The 16,563-nt window shown below is 50.7% G+C and overlaps 1 protein-coding gene across 2 annotated transcripts in view; it reads left to right on the top strand.

Annotated features, from left to right (window-relative positions):
- The window catches only part of ECE1 (endothelin converting enzyme 1), a 52,557-nt gene extending 38,496 nt beyond the window's left edge, over positions 1 to 14,061 (top strand). For both annotated transcript variants that reach the window (XM_039854921.1, XM_039854922.1), the window contains exons 11-19: positions 431 to 541; positions 1,804 to 1,902; positions 2,361 to 2,438; positions 3,936 to 4,039; positions 6,725 to 6,835; positions 7,437 to 7,504; positions 8,327 to 8,517; positions 10,774 to 10,869; positions 11,538 to 14,061. In XM_039854921.1, coding sequence (XP_039710855.1) covers positions 431 to 541; positions 1,804 to 1,902; positions 2,361 to 2,438; positions 3,936 to 4,039; positions 6,725 to 6,835; positions 7,437 to 7,504; positions 8,327 to 8,517; positions 10,774 to 10,869; positions 11,538 to 11,714 — 1,035 coding nt within the window. In that variant the 3' untranslated portion in view covers positions 11,715 to 14,061. The remainder of the gene's footprint in view (positions 1 to 430; positions 542 to 1,803; positions 1,903 to 2,360; positions 2,439 to 3,935; positions 4,040 to 6,724; positions 6,836 to 7,436; positions 7,505 to 8,326; positions 8,518 to 10,773; positions 10,870 to 11,537) is intronic.
- Positions 14,062 to 16,563: the final 2,502 nt, after the last annotated feature.

Here is a 16,563-nt window from a genome sequence, read left to right as displayed (position 1 = left end):
GAGGTAACTTCCCAAGGTCCTTTGTCATCAGGATTTTTAGCCTCCACCAGGAGGCAGGACAAGGTAGGGGTAGGAGAGTAGGGTGTAGGGTTGGACACGGCAGAGTTCTGGTTACTGTGGGACCCAGAACTGGATACGTGACTTCTCCGTGCTGAGTTTGTTTCCTCATCTGTCAAGGGCCCACCATCCCTGCCTCCAAGGCTCACTTTGATGGGTTGATGGGATACCGCGTGTGGAGCCTGCATTCAGAAAATAGTACATGGTGGTGATGAGGGATGTCGTGGGGCCTCTCGGCCCAGTGCCTAAAAGAATTTCTGCTGGGTTAAGAAAGGTCTCCCTGAAGTTCTGGAAGGAAATACGGGCACCAGATGGACAGGGGTTGGGCAGAAGGAGGACAGGGCCAAATAACCCTTCGCACTTGTGTTCCCAGACCTGTCTTCCTCGCTGGAAGTTTTGCGTGAGTGACACAGAAAACAACTTGGGCTTCGCCCTGGGCCCCATGTTTGTCAAAGAGACCTTTGCCGAAGACAGCAAGAACATAGTAAGTGCCCCGTCTTGGACACAGGCTGTAGCATCACGCCAGCAATGGTCCCTTGTGAACTTGACGGCCCACGCTCTGGTCTGCTCTGGACCTTCCCTGCTCCGGCCCAGGGCTCCAGCCTTAACTCCAAGGTCCCGTTTTCTGAAGCCTTAAATAATGTGAGTCAGCCGTGATAGGCACTGTTACTGAGTGCCAGGTCTTTTACCTGCATTATCTCATTTAACCCTTGCCGCAGCCCTGCAGGGTTATTCTAGCCGTGTCTACCTCCAAGGGTATGAAGAACCCAGCTAGATAATGTTGACACAGCAGCTCTGGCCTAGAGGGTGACATTTTTCTTACACTGGGTGACAGATTTATTCTAGACGGGCACAGGAATGTCCTGGCTAAGCGTGATGTGAAGACAGCCAGGCCTCAGGTCAGATCTTGGATTTACCACTTCCTGGTTGGGTGACTTGGGACAATATTCTCACCTCACCTGTCACATGGGAGTAGGCATGTGCATCCACCAGCGGGAGATTTTTTAAAATGAGAGACTACACATAAAGAGCACCTGGCACAAAATAACGGTTCGATAAAAGGTAGCTGTTATGTTGTTACAATTTTTATTACTAATATTAAATACATAGATGTTATCTGCAGTCAGAAGTTAGCAGAGACTAGAATCCGTTATGTGAGCCTTGCCCGTGGGTGGCTGGTGCAGAGTCCACGTAGAGTTTGGTGGGCCATCGGTCCCTCTGTGCTTTCTGCTGCGTGACGCCGCCTTCCCCTGGTCCGGCATCTTCAGCTGCCAGGGCTCCTTGTTCCTCTCAAACCTGCACAAAGCACTTCTGAAACTGCTCCTTGGAACTTGAGTTCTCTAGATTTTAATGCCCATTCCATCAAAAAGGAATTCTGTGGTCCAGTAAGTCTGAGGATGGCTATGTCTTCTAGTCCTCTCTGAAAGGAATCGCAGTGCATGTGATACCGTAAAGGCTCTGAGAAGTCCTGCAGTGAAGAGACTTTCCCAGCATTCTCAAAGCTTGCCCTAAGGGTATTTGACCATGGAGCCCTGGTTATGGAAGTCCAGTCTTATCTTGCAGGGCATTAGTGTTCTGAAGAACAAGGTTAGGGAACATGGCTGAGGTGCCCCTTCTTAGCCTAGCACCTAGGAGCCTGAGGTTTTGAGCCAAGAGCTGAGTTTAGTCTCTGTCTGGGTGTCATCCTCCTACATGGGGACCCGTCCAGTGCCCAGGCCTTACTGATTCAGCTTCTTATCTCCCCAGGCCAGTGAGATAATCCTGGAGATCAAGAAGGCGTTTGAGGAAAGCCTGAGCACCCTGAAGTGGATGGATGAAGACACTCGGAAATCAGCCAAAGAAAAGGTGACGTCTGCCTGGTGCTTACGGGACTGGCTGAGGCTTCCTGCACAGAGGCCACAGCCACCAGTAGAGGAGGGTGGATGATGGAGAGACTATGACCAGGTTCTGTCCTGCCTTCAGGGGGTGGACAGTCCAGCAGGGTGGAGGGACAGCCTTGAACACATCAGTGCGTTGATGACAGTATGAAAACAAACCGCCAAATGTGTAGGGGTGGCAGGCGTGCAGGGGGGTGTGACGTGTCTCAGGGAGAGTGAAGGGTCCGATGTGATCTGGTGGGGTCGTAGCAGTGGAGGCTTCCCTTGGGAAGGGACATTTAAGCAAGACCCAAAGGATAAGTAGAAGTTAGGCAAGAGAGGGATCTTTCCGGAAAGAGATGTGAAAGGCCTGAGGTGGGAGGAGCCTTGCCCCGGTTCCCACAGAGCGCTGCTGGGCACTCACCGTTCTGTGTCTCTCCTGTCCAGGCAGATGCAATCTACAACATGATAGGCTACCCCAACTTCATCATGGACCCCAAGGAGCTGGACAAAGTGTTCAATGACGTGAGTGGCTCTCACCCTGTCCCTTTGCGTTCCCAAATGCCCCTGTCCCCACTCGAGAAAGGGCAGAGGCAGTTTGGGTCCAGATGGGACGCCAGAGGCATGATGACTCTCAAGACATCTTGAGATGCTGAAGTGTGGGGTTTGGGGACGAATCAGGCACAAGGAAGCCACTCTCTCCCTGCTCCTTCCTCCCCTGGGCCAGCTGTAGGTCCCACCTCCCTGGGAGACACTGGCAGTCAGTACCAGAGTAGTGCCATGTGCCCTGCTGGAAGCGGTCTGCTCCATTTAATGCGTGGGAAATAGTGTGTGGGGGGGAACATTCTAGAAGGTGCACAGCTCATTGGTGCCCCTAAAACGTAAGGGAGTGGGGTACAGCGCATACCGCCTCCTCCTTCCCAGCCTGGGGTCCTCCCCACCTTCCCAGAGAAGCCTGGACCCCTGATTTGGCCTTTGAAATGCAAATGGGGAAGAGGAAGCACAAACCCTAAATGTGTGTAAAAGCTTAATTTGGGTAGCAAGGGTGGTTAATGTACCCCTCGTGTTTAGAACTTTTGGCAAATCACTCCTTTCAGTGGATTGTGCTTCTGCCCTGAAAGATAAAGTTTTATATCTTTGTGTGATTGAAACTTGTAAATTCAGGCATTTTTACAATTGTAATAACATCTCATCATGGTTATATTTAAAACCTCAGAATATTAAAATTACTTCTGAGAATACAAGACTCATTCCGCAGCCTTTTTCCTTGAGCATCATTTAAGATGCTCCAGAATGGCATAATAGAAGACCAGCGGTTTCTGGAAACCGCCCAGGCAGAGCCCGCAGGATCAGAGTCCCGCCCCCAAGGGCCCAGCATTTAACCAGAGCCTTGTCGTAAAGCCAGAAAGCTCTAGAGAGAATCTAGGGAGAACCTCGCACCTGAAAAGATCTGAAAGGCTGGGCTGAGTGGTGAGGAAGGTGTGTGATAATGCCCGTCCCCTGACATTTCGGAGATAGATCCCAGCTTGATTTCTGAGATCATTGCTGTCCAGTATGGTCGCTATTCGCCACAGATGGCTAATTAATTAAAATGGAATTAATTTAAATTAAAAAGTCACACTAGCCCCATGTGGCCAGTATCTATATTTTGGACAACATGGGCATAGAACGTGTCCATCATCACAGAAAGTTCTGTTGGACAGCGCTGGAGATATTTCCTGCCAAAGGCCCAGGAGCTGCTGCGGGGGCATCGCCTGGGACACTGCTGGGCGTTGGGCAGTCCTGGGGGAAGTATGTCCTTGAGGGGGGGCGGGTGCCAGGCCCCAGCAGGGTGACGGCTGAGAGAAGAGCCCAAGCCTGCAGCTCCGAGTCCTCCCTCCTAGCCTGTCACCTTCAGGCCAACCCCTTAACCTCGTGGGGCTCCGGTTTCCTCAGTTTTAGAAGAAACGATTTGCATTCGCAGATCTGAGGTGCGCCCAGCCCTGGTGTCCTCTGATCCTGTGACTTTGCTCTCTTGGCCAGTACACTGCAGTTCCGGACCTCTACTTCGAGAATGCCATGCGGTTTTTCAACTTCTCCTGGAGGGTCACCGCGGACCAGCTCAGGAAAGCTCCCAACAGAGACCAGTGAGTGCCGGGCCTCCCCAGGGAGCACGGGTGCTCTGGGCTGAGCTCGCCTCTGCGACACTCGTACCATGTGCTCGATAGAAGTGTCATAAGGGCCCTCCGAAGAGTGGGTACTGTTGTCATCCCACTTTTCAGTTAAAGAAACTGAGGACGAAGGAAGCGTTGCCCACCCGGGAGCTGGCATCGGCCACGGCAGGGCCCCCAGCGCCCCCAGCGCCAGGCTGTTAGCAGAGTGGCCTGGCCTCTGGAGTTGAGAAGACTGGGCATCACATCCCGGCTCTGCCACGTTAGCCGTCAGAGCTGGTGTGACAATCAGGTGTGAGAACTTCTGGAGAGTGTCACACAGAGGAGACCCTCAGCTAGTTTCCACTAATTCCCCACTGACAGAAGTGGTGGAGTCTCACGGGCAGTTCCCCCACAGAGGCCCCAGGGAAAGATTCTGGATAGGCCCACAGCAGCTGTGTTTCCCAAACCTCACTGCACATCAGAACCCTCCAGGGAATTTTTTAAAAAAGATACAGCTTCCTGGCTTGTAACCCAGACCTTCTTAAATCAAAATAATCTGGAGTGAGACCTGGTATCTGTTGTTTTCTTAACGGTCTTCTCAGAAAACTCTGATATAGTCAGCCCAGTACTAGTTTTCAGACTCAGCTCCCTCCATGCCTAAAACATTTGGAGGAATCTTACCAAAAGGTGAAAGCAACTTCTCTTTGCCTCTGGCGCCCCCTTGTGGACAATGGGGGTTTGACCATCTCTGTTTCCTCTGTTTTCCCTTGTTCAGAGTACCCCTCCCTCTAAATGCAGAAGGCGGTCTTTAATCTCCAGAATATGGCACAGGTACTGCCACAGGTGCCAAATTTATTTGAAGTGTTTTAATTTAGCTTGAGATTTTTCATTGAAATTTTGTCTCCTACTCATTAATGTATCCATGATTATTTGAATATAAATGCGATGTCAATTTCACAATAGCTTTCCATGGCTTCAGGCACCTAACTCATCTCTGTGGGGCTCACCTGGAAACAGAGTGACCATCGAGGCTTTTAGAGAAAATATCCTTTCTGTCTCACTCCACTCCTCACTGGCCCTTCCACTCCATACCAGAAAAATCACCAAGGGGCCAAATGTCTCATTACTGTATACCATCAGGGTCCCTTCTGTGCTCTTAAAAAATTATTGGATCCCAAAGAGCTTTTTTGTTTATGGAAGTTACATCAATTTTTATGCAAATTTTATGGAAAACCTATTTTACGTGTTTGATAAGAAAAGAGGTATTGTTTTTACTTTTTGCAAATTTCTTTAATGTGTGGCTTAATAAGAGACAGATGGATTCCTGTATCTGCTTTTGCATGCAGTCTGTTGCAGTGTATTGTTTTAAAATACATAAAGAAAATCTAGCCTCACACAGATCTATAGTTGGAAAGGGAGAGGGAACATTTTATTAGTCTTTTCTGACATTAGTACACATTCTTCATTGATATTACACCAAAACTCAACAAGTTTCTTAAAGGCTAATTGCACTGTGGAATCCGAAACCGTATCTTTGAATTTCTCATACTTGGTTGCACTAAAATCCATCAGTTTGCCTTGTACTTTTCACGAATCTTTTACCCAAAGCATGATTTTGTAACATCAAGCATTGGTCATTTGGAAAGTAATAGTCGACTGAGTTTTATATATCTTCCAAATAATGACTCTTGATACAATATCCAAAAAAATCCTCACGTGTTAATATCACTGCCAACCTCCTAAGAAGTCTTTAAGTATTGAGAAGCTGACAAATTTGTGGTGGCAAGTTTTTCAGAATTTTAGTTTTTGCTTGAAACGTCTATTTTTTTTTTTTTGAAACCTTGAATTTGGCAACAAATAGTGTCAGTTGTTTTCCTTGAGGCGATGGGCTCACTTTATTCGTTTTTAAAAGCAAATGTCTACCACATCCCAAGTCTGAAATGCCAGTTTGTCACACTTGTCCTCTCAAATACAAATGATGTTCTGGGAAAAAACCAGAAGCATTTACATGTACTTCCTGCGTGGTCACATGGAGGATTTAAGGTCTTGTGCTTGAGGACCTAGCTTTAATGAAGTTGATAATTATGCTACATCATCAAGAATGTTCTAAAGTGAAAAAAGTGCTTTTTTTTTTTCTGGTGAGGAAAATAATTGGTGCCTTGACTCTGCTAAGGCTACAACATTCTACTTTCTGTTGTTTTTACACCATCAGTGTAAAAGCCAACATACTGAAAAAGGTAAATAATGTCTTAATGTTGTTATGAAAATAGTTTTGACCTCATAGACCCCCGAAAGGGAACTGAGGACCCCCCTCCCAGATATCCACAGACCATGCTTTGAGAACATGGTTACATTTGAGAATGAATACATTTTGAGCCAAAACAATAATGACTTTTTTGGTGTATAATGGTCCATTGTGTTCTTTGTAAGAGCCTCAGTATTCCCTTGTGTGGTGTGACATCGGATTTAACCGATCCCTTATTCACAGACATTTAGGTGTTTTCCAGTTTTCCCCCTCTCAGAAACAGTGCTGCTGTGGCTTTCCTTGTACTGTGTACTCTTGGGCCTGGGGTCATGAGGAATCCACATTTTTAAGGCTCTTGGTACCCTCCAGGCGGGCTGTCCTCACTTGCCTTCCCCCTAGCTGTGCCTGTCTTTTCACGTGCGTGTTGCTTGCAGGTGGAGCATGACCCCCCCCATGGTGAACGCTTACTACTCACCCACCAAGAACGAGATTGTGTTTCCGGCCGGAATCCTGCAGGCCCCATTCTACACCCGCTCTTCACCCAAGTACGATCGACACTCCTGGTGCTTATGCCCCATCTCTTTGCCCTGCCCCTAGGCCGACCCCCGGCCCGGCCCTGTGGCCCACAGCTGACCACACGATCCAGCCAGCTCACTGAGTGCACTTTGCTCCATGGGCCCAGGCAGCCTGGGGGCATCCTCACCCCCTGGAATCTGGAAGCCCCGAGCAGTGGGAATGTGGGGGCATGTCATTCTAACAGTGTTTTAGAATAGTCACAGCTGGGGAGCTGGGAAGGGTGAGGGCACCGTCTCAGAAAGGAGCTCCACACGGGCCTGGTTTTGCTGGCTGCGTGGCCCTTGGGCAAGGTGGTTGCACCATTCCAAGCCTCAGATTCTTCATTTATAGAGTCGGTTACTAATGCCTTACTTACTCTTCTGAGATGACCAAGGAGAACAATGCAGTTCTGTCAAGCATCTAGCACCGTGCTTGGCATCCAGTGGGCACAGGCTGATCACAGCCGCCTCACCCAGCCTCTGACGAGCTTCACACTCAGGCCGCAGTCACGTCCCCGTGTGTCTCCAGGCCTAGGAAGTGGTGGTTCCTCCCACCGTGGCATCACTCTCTCTTTTGTGTCCTCCCATCCAGGGCCTTAAATTTTGGTGGCATCGGTGTCGTCGTGGGCCACGAACTGACTCATGCTTTTGATGATCAAGGTATGGGTTCCTTGGGGGTCCCCGTTAGATGGGCCCACTCGCTTCCTGGCGCCGCTGATCATCTGCTTTTGCTCCCATCACTTCTGAGAGTCTTCACCTTGAAATAGAAGGATCTGGGTTCAAAGCCTGGCCCAGCCAGCTGCCAATTGTGTGAACTTTAGCAAGCCTCATCATTGCTCCAAGCCTCTGTTTCCTTGTCCATAAACTAGGCATGATGATCCCAGCCTCGTGCGGTGATTGTGAGGGCTGTGTCAGACTCACAGTGGAGCACCCTGCTCCTGGCAGGTGTCCAGTCCTTGGGGGTGGGTGGTAGTCAGCAGGAGCATATTCCTCCCCACCACTCGAGAATTCTCTGGTCTGACCACAATCAGAGGAGTCGAAGTCAGTCCCCTGATCACCAGCTAAGGTCCAGAATCCTCATTGCCTCCTGCCTTGGAGAGCCCAAGTCCGAGGAGGAGGAGGAGGAGGCAGGACCTCAGAGGCTATGACCTTAGCCACCGGCTCCATTTACCCCTCCGTGCCCAGGGTCAGAGGCTCTCAGCAGCCTTGACAGTGAGTTCTGCTCCACTTGAACTTTGAACATGTTAGTCTTTTGCCTGAGTCACGTTCCTCCATCCCCCGCCCCCACCCGGACTGGCTAATTCTAATTCATTCAGCAACTTCAACGCTCAGAGCGGCGGTGTCTCCCCAGTGCTGATTGGTCGATGGGCACAGGTGGACGAATCCATTCCTCACCGTGGGGGGAGAGGCACCTTCAGCAGCAAGGGGGTCCGGCTCTGCCTCCTCATCCCCTTGACCCGACGCTGCCCTCTGACCCCGCAGGACGAGAGTATGACAAGGACGGGAACCTCCGGCCCTGGTGGAAGAACTCATCCGTGGAGGCTTTCAAGCGGCAGACGGAGTGCATGGTGGAGCAGTATGGCAACTACAGCGTGAACGGGGAGCCGGTGAATGGCCGGCACACGCTGGGCGAGAACATCGCCGACAACGGGGGCCTCAAGGCGGCCTATCGGGTAAGAGGCCCGCTCCCCGCTCCCCGCTCCCCGCTCCCCGCTCCCCGCACAGCCGGGCCTAGGTCCGGCTCATTGCGGACAAGCTGAGGCCCCCGTGAGCAGCAGTTTCCTCGCGGCTTGGTCCTAGAGCCAGTTCCAGGTTGATTCCTGGTTCTGGAGTAAGTCACCTGGAGCCTCGGCGTGCTTCGCTGTGAGTCCCCAGTCCCTGCATCACTGGAGTGTTAGAGAGGTGACATGTGACAACTGGGGCACAGGGCCTGGGCCACAGTGGCCCTCAGAAACCGTAGCTGGATGAGTTAGATGAGAGTGATAACAGAGGCCACAAGAGGAAAGGAGATGGGTCTCCGAGCGAAACGCTAAGAAGCACGGGTTCCTGAGGCCTTGTCACGTGCCAGGCCCTGTGCTCAGCGCCCCAGCCACTCTGCAGTTAGGTATCGCAACCCGTTTTGCAGATGAGAAAACTGAGCCCAGAAACATTCTGTAATTTGCCAGAAGTCCATTGTCAGTGCACGTGTGTTGCAAGACTTCCACCCGCCATGCACTGAAATTTCTGCAGCCGGGCCGATGGGGATCCTGTTCTCATGAAGTCTCCATTTTAGTGGAGCGGGGAGGGGACAGAAAAACCGTACATACCGAAACAAGATAATTTCAGGTACTGAGAACACAGACGATATAAAATAGGATGATGTAATCGAGAAAAATGGGGGCTGATAGTCAGGGGAGGTTGTCTGGAGGGGACTGTTATGGCGCGAACGATTCTGAGACCCACGGAGCCAATTGAGATTAATTATGAGCCTTTATTAGCCGGCCGGCGACTGACTCTGACTCTCTACCACGCAGGGCTAGAGGAGATCAGCCCCGAGCTTTCAGAGCAGGCAGCTGATAAAGCTCAAGACCATATCCTGGTGGTCCCCTGAACAAGCAAGCAGATTACAGAAGTGGAAGTTGGCTGTTAGCATATCTTTGCCCAGAACAACACCCTTAATTAACAAGTAAATGGATTACAGAAGCAGACATTGGCCATCTTCGTATCATATACAATACACTTCCTAAACCACACACAAGCAAGTAGGACAACTTCTGATATCTAAAGATGTTTCTTCCCGGTAGCTGACTCAGCTAGTTGGCTCACTTGAAAATTTTCCACCCTTAGCAGGGACGACATTTGAATTGAGATGGAAATGATGAGGAGGGGGCAGGGAAAGCTAGGAAAGAAGTGCCGAGGCCAGAAGGTGACACAAGCCTGGCACATTCAAGGACAGGACGGAAGACAGGGCAGAGTGAAGAGAGCACAGGGCCGAGTGGGCGAGGTGAGGCTCGAGGAGAGGCTGGGACCGGAGCAAAGAGCTTGGGTTTCATTCTGGTTACAGTGGGAGTTGCTGCACGGTTTTTAAATAGAGGAATGATATGGTCCAACTTATCCTTTAAAACAGGGATCAGTAAACCTACAGCCAGACGCAGCCCTCAGCCAGTTTTTGTAAATAAAAATTAGGGGTGGGGGGTGCAGCCAAGCCCGTCCATTTCTGTGTTTTCCTTGGCAGCTTTCACCCTATAGTGGTGGAAGGGGGTAGTCGGCAGAGACCGTTTGGCCTCCGAAGCTGAAAATACTTGCTCGCGGAAAGGGTCTGCCAACCCCTGCTTTATAAAGATGACTTAATTACGATGTCGGGAGGGGATTCGAATTGGACCCGTTTGAGTCAAGAAGCCTGGTTAGGAAGCTGTCGTGAGGTTGTCCAGGCAACAGATAGGCTAGAGCAATGGGAAGTGTGAGAAGTGGTCAGATTGGGGGTGTCTGCTTTGACTGAAAGAGAAGAATCAAAGAAGAGTTCTAGGGTTCGGGCCCAAGTACCCAGGTGGTTGGTGGTACCATTTATTGGGATGGGGAAGGCGTGTATGCGTAACCTATCGTCTGTGCTGTGTTAAGTTGGAGATGTATCTTGGAGGTCCAGCTGGGGCAGTTGAATATACAAATCAGAGAAGAACCTGGGGCTGGAAATATGCATTTGCAAGCCATCGGCATGTAGATGGTGTCTAAGGCCTTAGCTGAATGCACTCGCCTTCAGAATGACCGCAGATAAAGGAGATGGCTCCTCTAGGCTGAGCTGGGCCATCAGAGCTGATGCCCAGACCCCATATCCTGACAGGGAAGTTCTACCCTGTCGAGATCTACCGAGTTCTCCCGTGCTAGCCTCTCCGTCGCCACCCTGCCTGTTCCCGTGTCACGGGGGCCCTGAGATCCGTCTTCTCCCCTCCCAGGCCTACCAGAACTGGGTGAAGAAGAATGGGGCCGAGCAGACATTGCCCACCCTGGGTCTCACCAATAACCAGCTCTTCTTCCTGGGGTTCGCGCAGGTGAGTTCGTGGGGAAAATGCCAAACTCAGGCACATTCTGCCATCTTGATGTTTCAGAAGCGCTGACAGCCGAAAGGCAAGTTCCCCTCAACTGAGGACCTCCTAGCTCATTGCACCTCTACCCTGTAAGAAGGCGAGCTTCCTGTCATTAGAGAGATTCAAGGAAGGGCCAAGACTGCATCGGGTAGATGAGAGGACAAGGCGATCACTAAGGCCCCTTCTGGTTCTGGGGCTCTAGAAATTTCTTAAACTCAAGATGCCCCAGGTTGTCCCTTGAGTTGGCATTCAGCATAGAGCCTTCTGTTGGCGCCCAGAGCTACCAGGCCATTAGACAGTTTGTTCTGCCCAAGAAGTGAGTGATCTGGATTCAAGCTGAGATTTTCAACCTGTTTTGGGAGATGAATCCTTTGTTCAGACGAAATCTAACACAGATGCCTGGGACAGACAGAGATGCTGCTCTGTCTGCAGGAATTCATTTGGAGACCACTGCAGTAGAGGATGCTGGGATGGGGGACACAGGAGCCCACTGTCTCTTCCTTACCCACTTGGCAGACCCTCCTGACTCCCGGGGGTCTCGGAACCAGGTGGGGGGCTATCACGGACAGGGCCAGTCCGGCCTCCTCGGGGCCCCACGGTGACCCAGCTTCTTCCTTGTTGCCCTCACAAAGGTCTGGTGCTCCGTCCGCACGCCCGAGAGCACCCACGAAGGCCTCATCACTGATCCCCACAGCCCCTCCCGCTTCCGGGTCATCGGCTCTGTCTCCAACTCGAAGGAGTTCCCCGAACACTTCCACTGCCCGCCCGGCTCACCCATGAACCCGCGTCACAAGTGTGAAGTCTGGTGAGGGGCAAAGCACCAAGGACCACAGTGGACGAGGGTGCGGGGCTGAGGACGAGCCCTCAGGGTGGAACCCACAAGGCTGCCTCCTCCATCCAGTGCCCAGGGTGCCACCCGGCTCCCTTGGCCACCCAGGGCCCCCTACCCCACACTGGAGGGTTTTCAGCGGGAACCGAGCCTGTGATGTGGCTCCTCGGCATAACCCAAGATTCGATCCCCTGCGAAGACCCTGTCATCCCAGCACACGTGCGCCAACTCTAATGGGCTTTTGGGTGTCGGACTGGTTGCTCACCAGGCCTGGGCCCCCCCAACAGGGGCAGTGGGACGCAGCCCCATGCCCACCTCCAGCGCCAGGTGCACCACAAATACCACTGTGTCACATGCTTTAAAGATATATTTTTGGGGAAACTATTTTTTAAACGTCGTGGAATACACTGGAAATCTTCAGGGAGATTATGCATTTAAAACACTTTTTTTTTTTTTTTTTAAGGAAAGGATTGGTATATTTATTACGTTCTGTTTTTCTAAATATCCTGTGGACGAGGGAAGCCCCACTGATCGACGCCCTTTCTCTTCCTCACTCGCTGCAAGGTTGGGCTGAGGCAGTGATCCCCAGGCCACTGAGCCGGTCCCCAAATGGATGGCTGCCTCTGTCCTCGAGATATACCATGTCAGCCTCCCTCCATCACCTGGTTCTGGGGTCACCCTGTGCAGAGAGGAAAGGCATGGAGGCCAGCTTGGGGAGGCCCAGCTCCTTGGCACCACCCCTCTTGGTGTGCCCGCCTCTGTCCCCAGAGTCCCAACAGTGGGAACCCCAGCAAAGAAGGTCTGATCCCCAAAGTCACAGTAGGGGACTAATGGCTACAGCAGCACTGTACTAGGACAAGGCCCTCAAACCTAGGCTGGGGTACCCGAGCACCCTGGATCTGCACCACAGGACCTCGGCAAGGCTGAGACCCCCGCCCCCATCAGACTCTCGCCTGTGCCATAGACACCCTCTTTTCATCCCTCCTCTTTTGGCTGCCCCTTGTCTGCCCCGGGGGCCTGTTACTTCTCCGCAACAACAGCCCCACCCCAGCCCCTTCCAGGTCTGCCTTGCCGACCCTCTTCCCCAAGGGAGGAAAAAGAGAAAACAGCTCTCATCTCCCACCGGGCCCAGATACTCCCTCTGAGCACCGTCCTCCAGCCCCTGCCCTGTTCTCTAGTGCCTTAGCTGAGGCGACAGCCCTGGGCACCACCCCAAGGAGACAGCCCCTTGCCCCCAGGGCCCCTTGGCCTCCTCAGCAAAGCCTCCAAGTGTCCTGATTGGAACATAAGGCCATACCTCCTACTCCCAGTGCCCACAGAGCTGCCTGTCACAGCAGCACAGAAGCTCTGACCTAAGGTCAGTAACACCGAAGTCAGGCGTCTGAGTGACCCCTGAACGTGCCCTGGGCCCCCATCCCACCCTCAGCCCTTTGGGTGGAATTAAGACAGTACTTGTAGCTAGATGGATTCCTCTTCTTGGGGATACTCTCAGCCCTGGGAGTCTCTGAGGGGCAGGTGCGTCCAACCCCGTCGGTCTGGCCTGTGGTGTCAGGGGACCAGGAATGTCATAGCCTCCCTGGGGCCACAGTTCAGTAGCTCCTCAGGTGTTGCTGATTGCAGCCTTGCTCTGGTCCTCTGGGGAAACAGGCACTATGACCAGTGTCCAGCGTGGCTCTCCCATCTCAGGGGCCCAGGCCACCCGGCCAGGCCCCTCTCCCACAGGCACTCACCCAGAAAGCCAGGTCCTCCTTGCCTCAGGAGGAGCAGCAGCTCAGCCACTGCCTCACTCACCTTCGGCTCAGCCTGGGAGCTGGAGCAGGGGTGTTGGGTGTGGGTTCCTGATGAGGCCCATGTTCCCTAAAACAGCAGGCCTGTAGCTCTTCAGAGGAAAGGTAGGACGGGGGCCAGACAAGAAGCTAGAGTCGGGAGCCTGCCACACGCACCTTGCCACACTTTCCCAGTCCTGGCGCTCTCGTGCCTACTGTCCCCCACCCTCCTGCCTTCTGGCCTGGCCTATGGAGAGTCACAGCCCTTGAGATGTCAGCACCATGGACTGGGACCTTCCACGAGCCAGAGGGAATTGTAAACACCACTCACTGCTTTGAGGTGCGGCCGTGGAGGGGTGAGGGGAACGCAGGGAGGAGGGCCCAGCCCAGGAGGAATGGAGAGACCCCTCCCCTTAAGCCCAGGGAGCCAAAAGGCTGGCTTCTCTGCAGGTACATGGACATGGGCTTTAGAGCTGGGAATCTATTTTTTGTATTATTGTTTGTGCTATTGTAGTTTTTGGTGTGGCAATATTGTAATTGAAATAAAGTACTTGTACTGAGGGTCATGTGACTGAGTGTGTGTCCCCCCCAGGGCAGTGAGCCACCATCACTCCCCCACCCCACACCCCTAGCATCATCAGAACCAGATGCACCTTCTCCCCAGAGCAGAGGCCTTGGATCCTGACAAATGCTAGAAGGTTACTCTCGGGTGCCCACCTGGCCACTCTTCCATCATAGATATGATCATGTGAACACCCCCTGCTGGTGAGAATGATGCATGGCACCACCTGGGCCCAAGGAGCCTCTTGGTAAAAATAATTTTCCATTATCTTGGAGCAAAAGATGTTGGCATGGGCATGGGTTTCCAGGCCTCAGATGCTTGGACAGGGCAGGCGGGAGTAGGGAAATTCAAGGAAGAATCTCTGATATACACTCATGCCTGCTCCTGGGTTTTATATATGTTCTTTCCTCTGCCTAAAATACTCTTTCCTGACTTCTCTGCTTGATAAACTCCTACCTATCCTTCGATGCCCAGCTCAGCATTACCCCCTGTAGAAAGAAAGCCCTTGCTGACCTTTAGCCCAGATCCGTCACCAGCTCCCCAGTGCACTTTCTTGGCCCACAGGACCTGGACCCGGCCCAGCCTTCCCCTCACTCCCCCCTCTGCACCTTCAGCCTCCTTGCTGTACCTTAAACAGTCCAAGCCCTTTCCTGCCTGTCCTTCAGACTGGAATATTCATACTCACCAGTGAATGAATGCATGAATATATGAACTTTTTTTTAAGCTTCTATGTATTGCATGCCTATTGTAAATCAAGCTGTGTGCCGTGCCTCCTTGGATGCAATCTTATGAGGTGTTTATAACCCAGATCACAGGGGAAATAGTGGCAGAGCTGGGTTCTGAACTCTCAGCCAGGCAGTTAGCAAGGAGTTGCTTTGGAAAATGTGAGAGGCTACTAAGGAACAGTGATGGCTGGCGGATTTCTCTGTCTCACCTTCTGTCTCTGTCTGTCTGTCTCTCTCTCTCTCACACACACACATACACACGCATACAGAGACTGAAGGTGCAGAAAGGCAATGTCATTTCCTTTCCTGCAGAGGTGCAACTTCCGGGTTTCTAATTACCAAGTGAACAGGCTCCTTCTTCCCGGCTCTGAGACCACCCCCCACCTCCCTTCCCCTCCTCCTCTTCCTTCCTCTTTAGCAATAGATCCTCCCCCCGCCCCAACTCAACACATGCCCCGCTCCCCAAGCAGGAATTTCAACCCCAGCCTGGCCCTTTAGGGGTTTATCCTGAAGTTGGGGAATGGAAACGCCTGCAAGATGCAACTTGAGAACCACTGGGAAATGTGTGCGACCAATAATAATTGTACAAGCAGAAGGGCTCAGCAGAGGCTGTCTGAAAGGGCTGAGGAACTGCAGAAGGGAGGGATTAGAGAAGGTACTACACTGAAGAATCTGGTACACTAATAACCCAATGAGAAATGGATGGGACCTTTACAAAGAAAACTAACACTTTACTGAAGAATATTAAAGAAGACCTAAATAAATGCAGATGAATACTCTGATCGTGGATGGAAAGGTTCAATGTAATAAAAGATGTAGATTTTTCTCTCATATTAGCGTATACTTTCAGAATACTCTCGACCAAAATTTCAAGTTAATTTTTCATGGAACTCGATAAGCCGATTCACGTGGGAGAGAAAATACACAATAGCTAAGACAGTTTTGAAAAAGAACATGAGGGATCTGGTCTTATCAAAATAAATAAAGCTATAGTGAATAACATAGTGTGCTACTGACGTAAGAATAGAAAAACTGAACAACTGGAATAGATCAGAGGGCCAGAAACAATCCTCATATATGTGGGAATTCCTGTAGGAAAAAGGAAGCCCTTTAAATCAGCTGAGAAATGGTGAACCGTTTAGTAAGCGGTGTTAGGATATCCACTTGAGAAAAAATCATCTAGATCCTGCCTTCCTCACACAATTCTCACATACACTGTTCATTATAATAAATTCCACATACGTTAGGGAACTAAACATATGAAAACCATAAAAGTCTTAAACTATAACAGAATGTGTTTATAACTTTGGATAGGCAAAGCTGCCTGTAAAGACAAAGGAAAAAACATAAAGGAAAAGACTAGTATATTTGACAACCTCAAAACTTAATCCTTTTTTAAAGAAGATACAATAAGTAAAATTAAAAAACAAGTGACAGATTGGGAGAAAAAATTGCAAGATACATAGCTAATGATCTAGAATATATTTAAACAACTCATAAGAAAAAATAAATAAAAAACCCATCCAGGTGAAAAAGAGCAAAATATTTAAACCAACCACCCAGAGCAGAGAAAATACAAAAAGATGAAAGAAAAATTTTGAAAAGATGATCTCACTAATAATATGAGCAATGCATTTAAAACTACAATGACGTTAACATTTTTCATTCATCAGATTGGCAAAAACAATGAAATTTGATATTAAGTGTCGGTGAGGATGTAGGGACCTCTGTACTGTTTGTTACCCACTATGATGGCCAATGTGATAGCGTTTATTA

The sequence above is a fragment of the Pteropus medius genome, unplaced genomic scaffold (genome assembly GCF_902729225.1).
Source record: "Pteropus medius unplaced genomic scaffold, Ma_sr-lr_union100, whole genome shotgun sequence".
Taxonomy (NCBI): domain Eukaryota; kingdom Metazoa; phylum Chordata; class Mammalia; order Chiroptera; family Pteropodidae; genus Pteropus; species Pteropus medius.
This window is presented reverse-complemented; position numbering and strand designations above follow the sequence as displayed.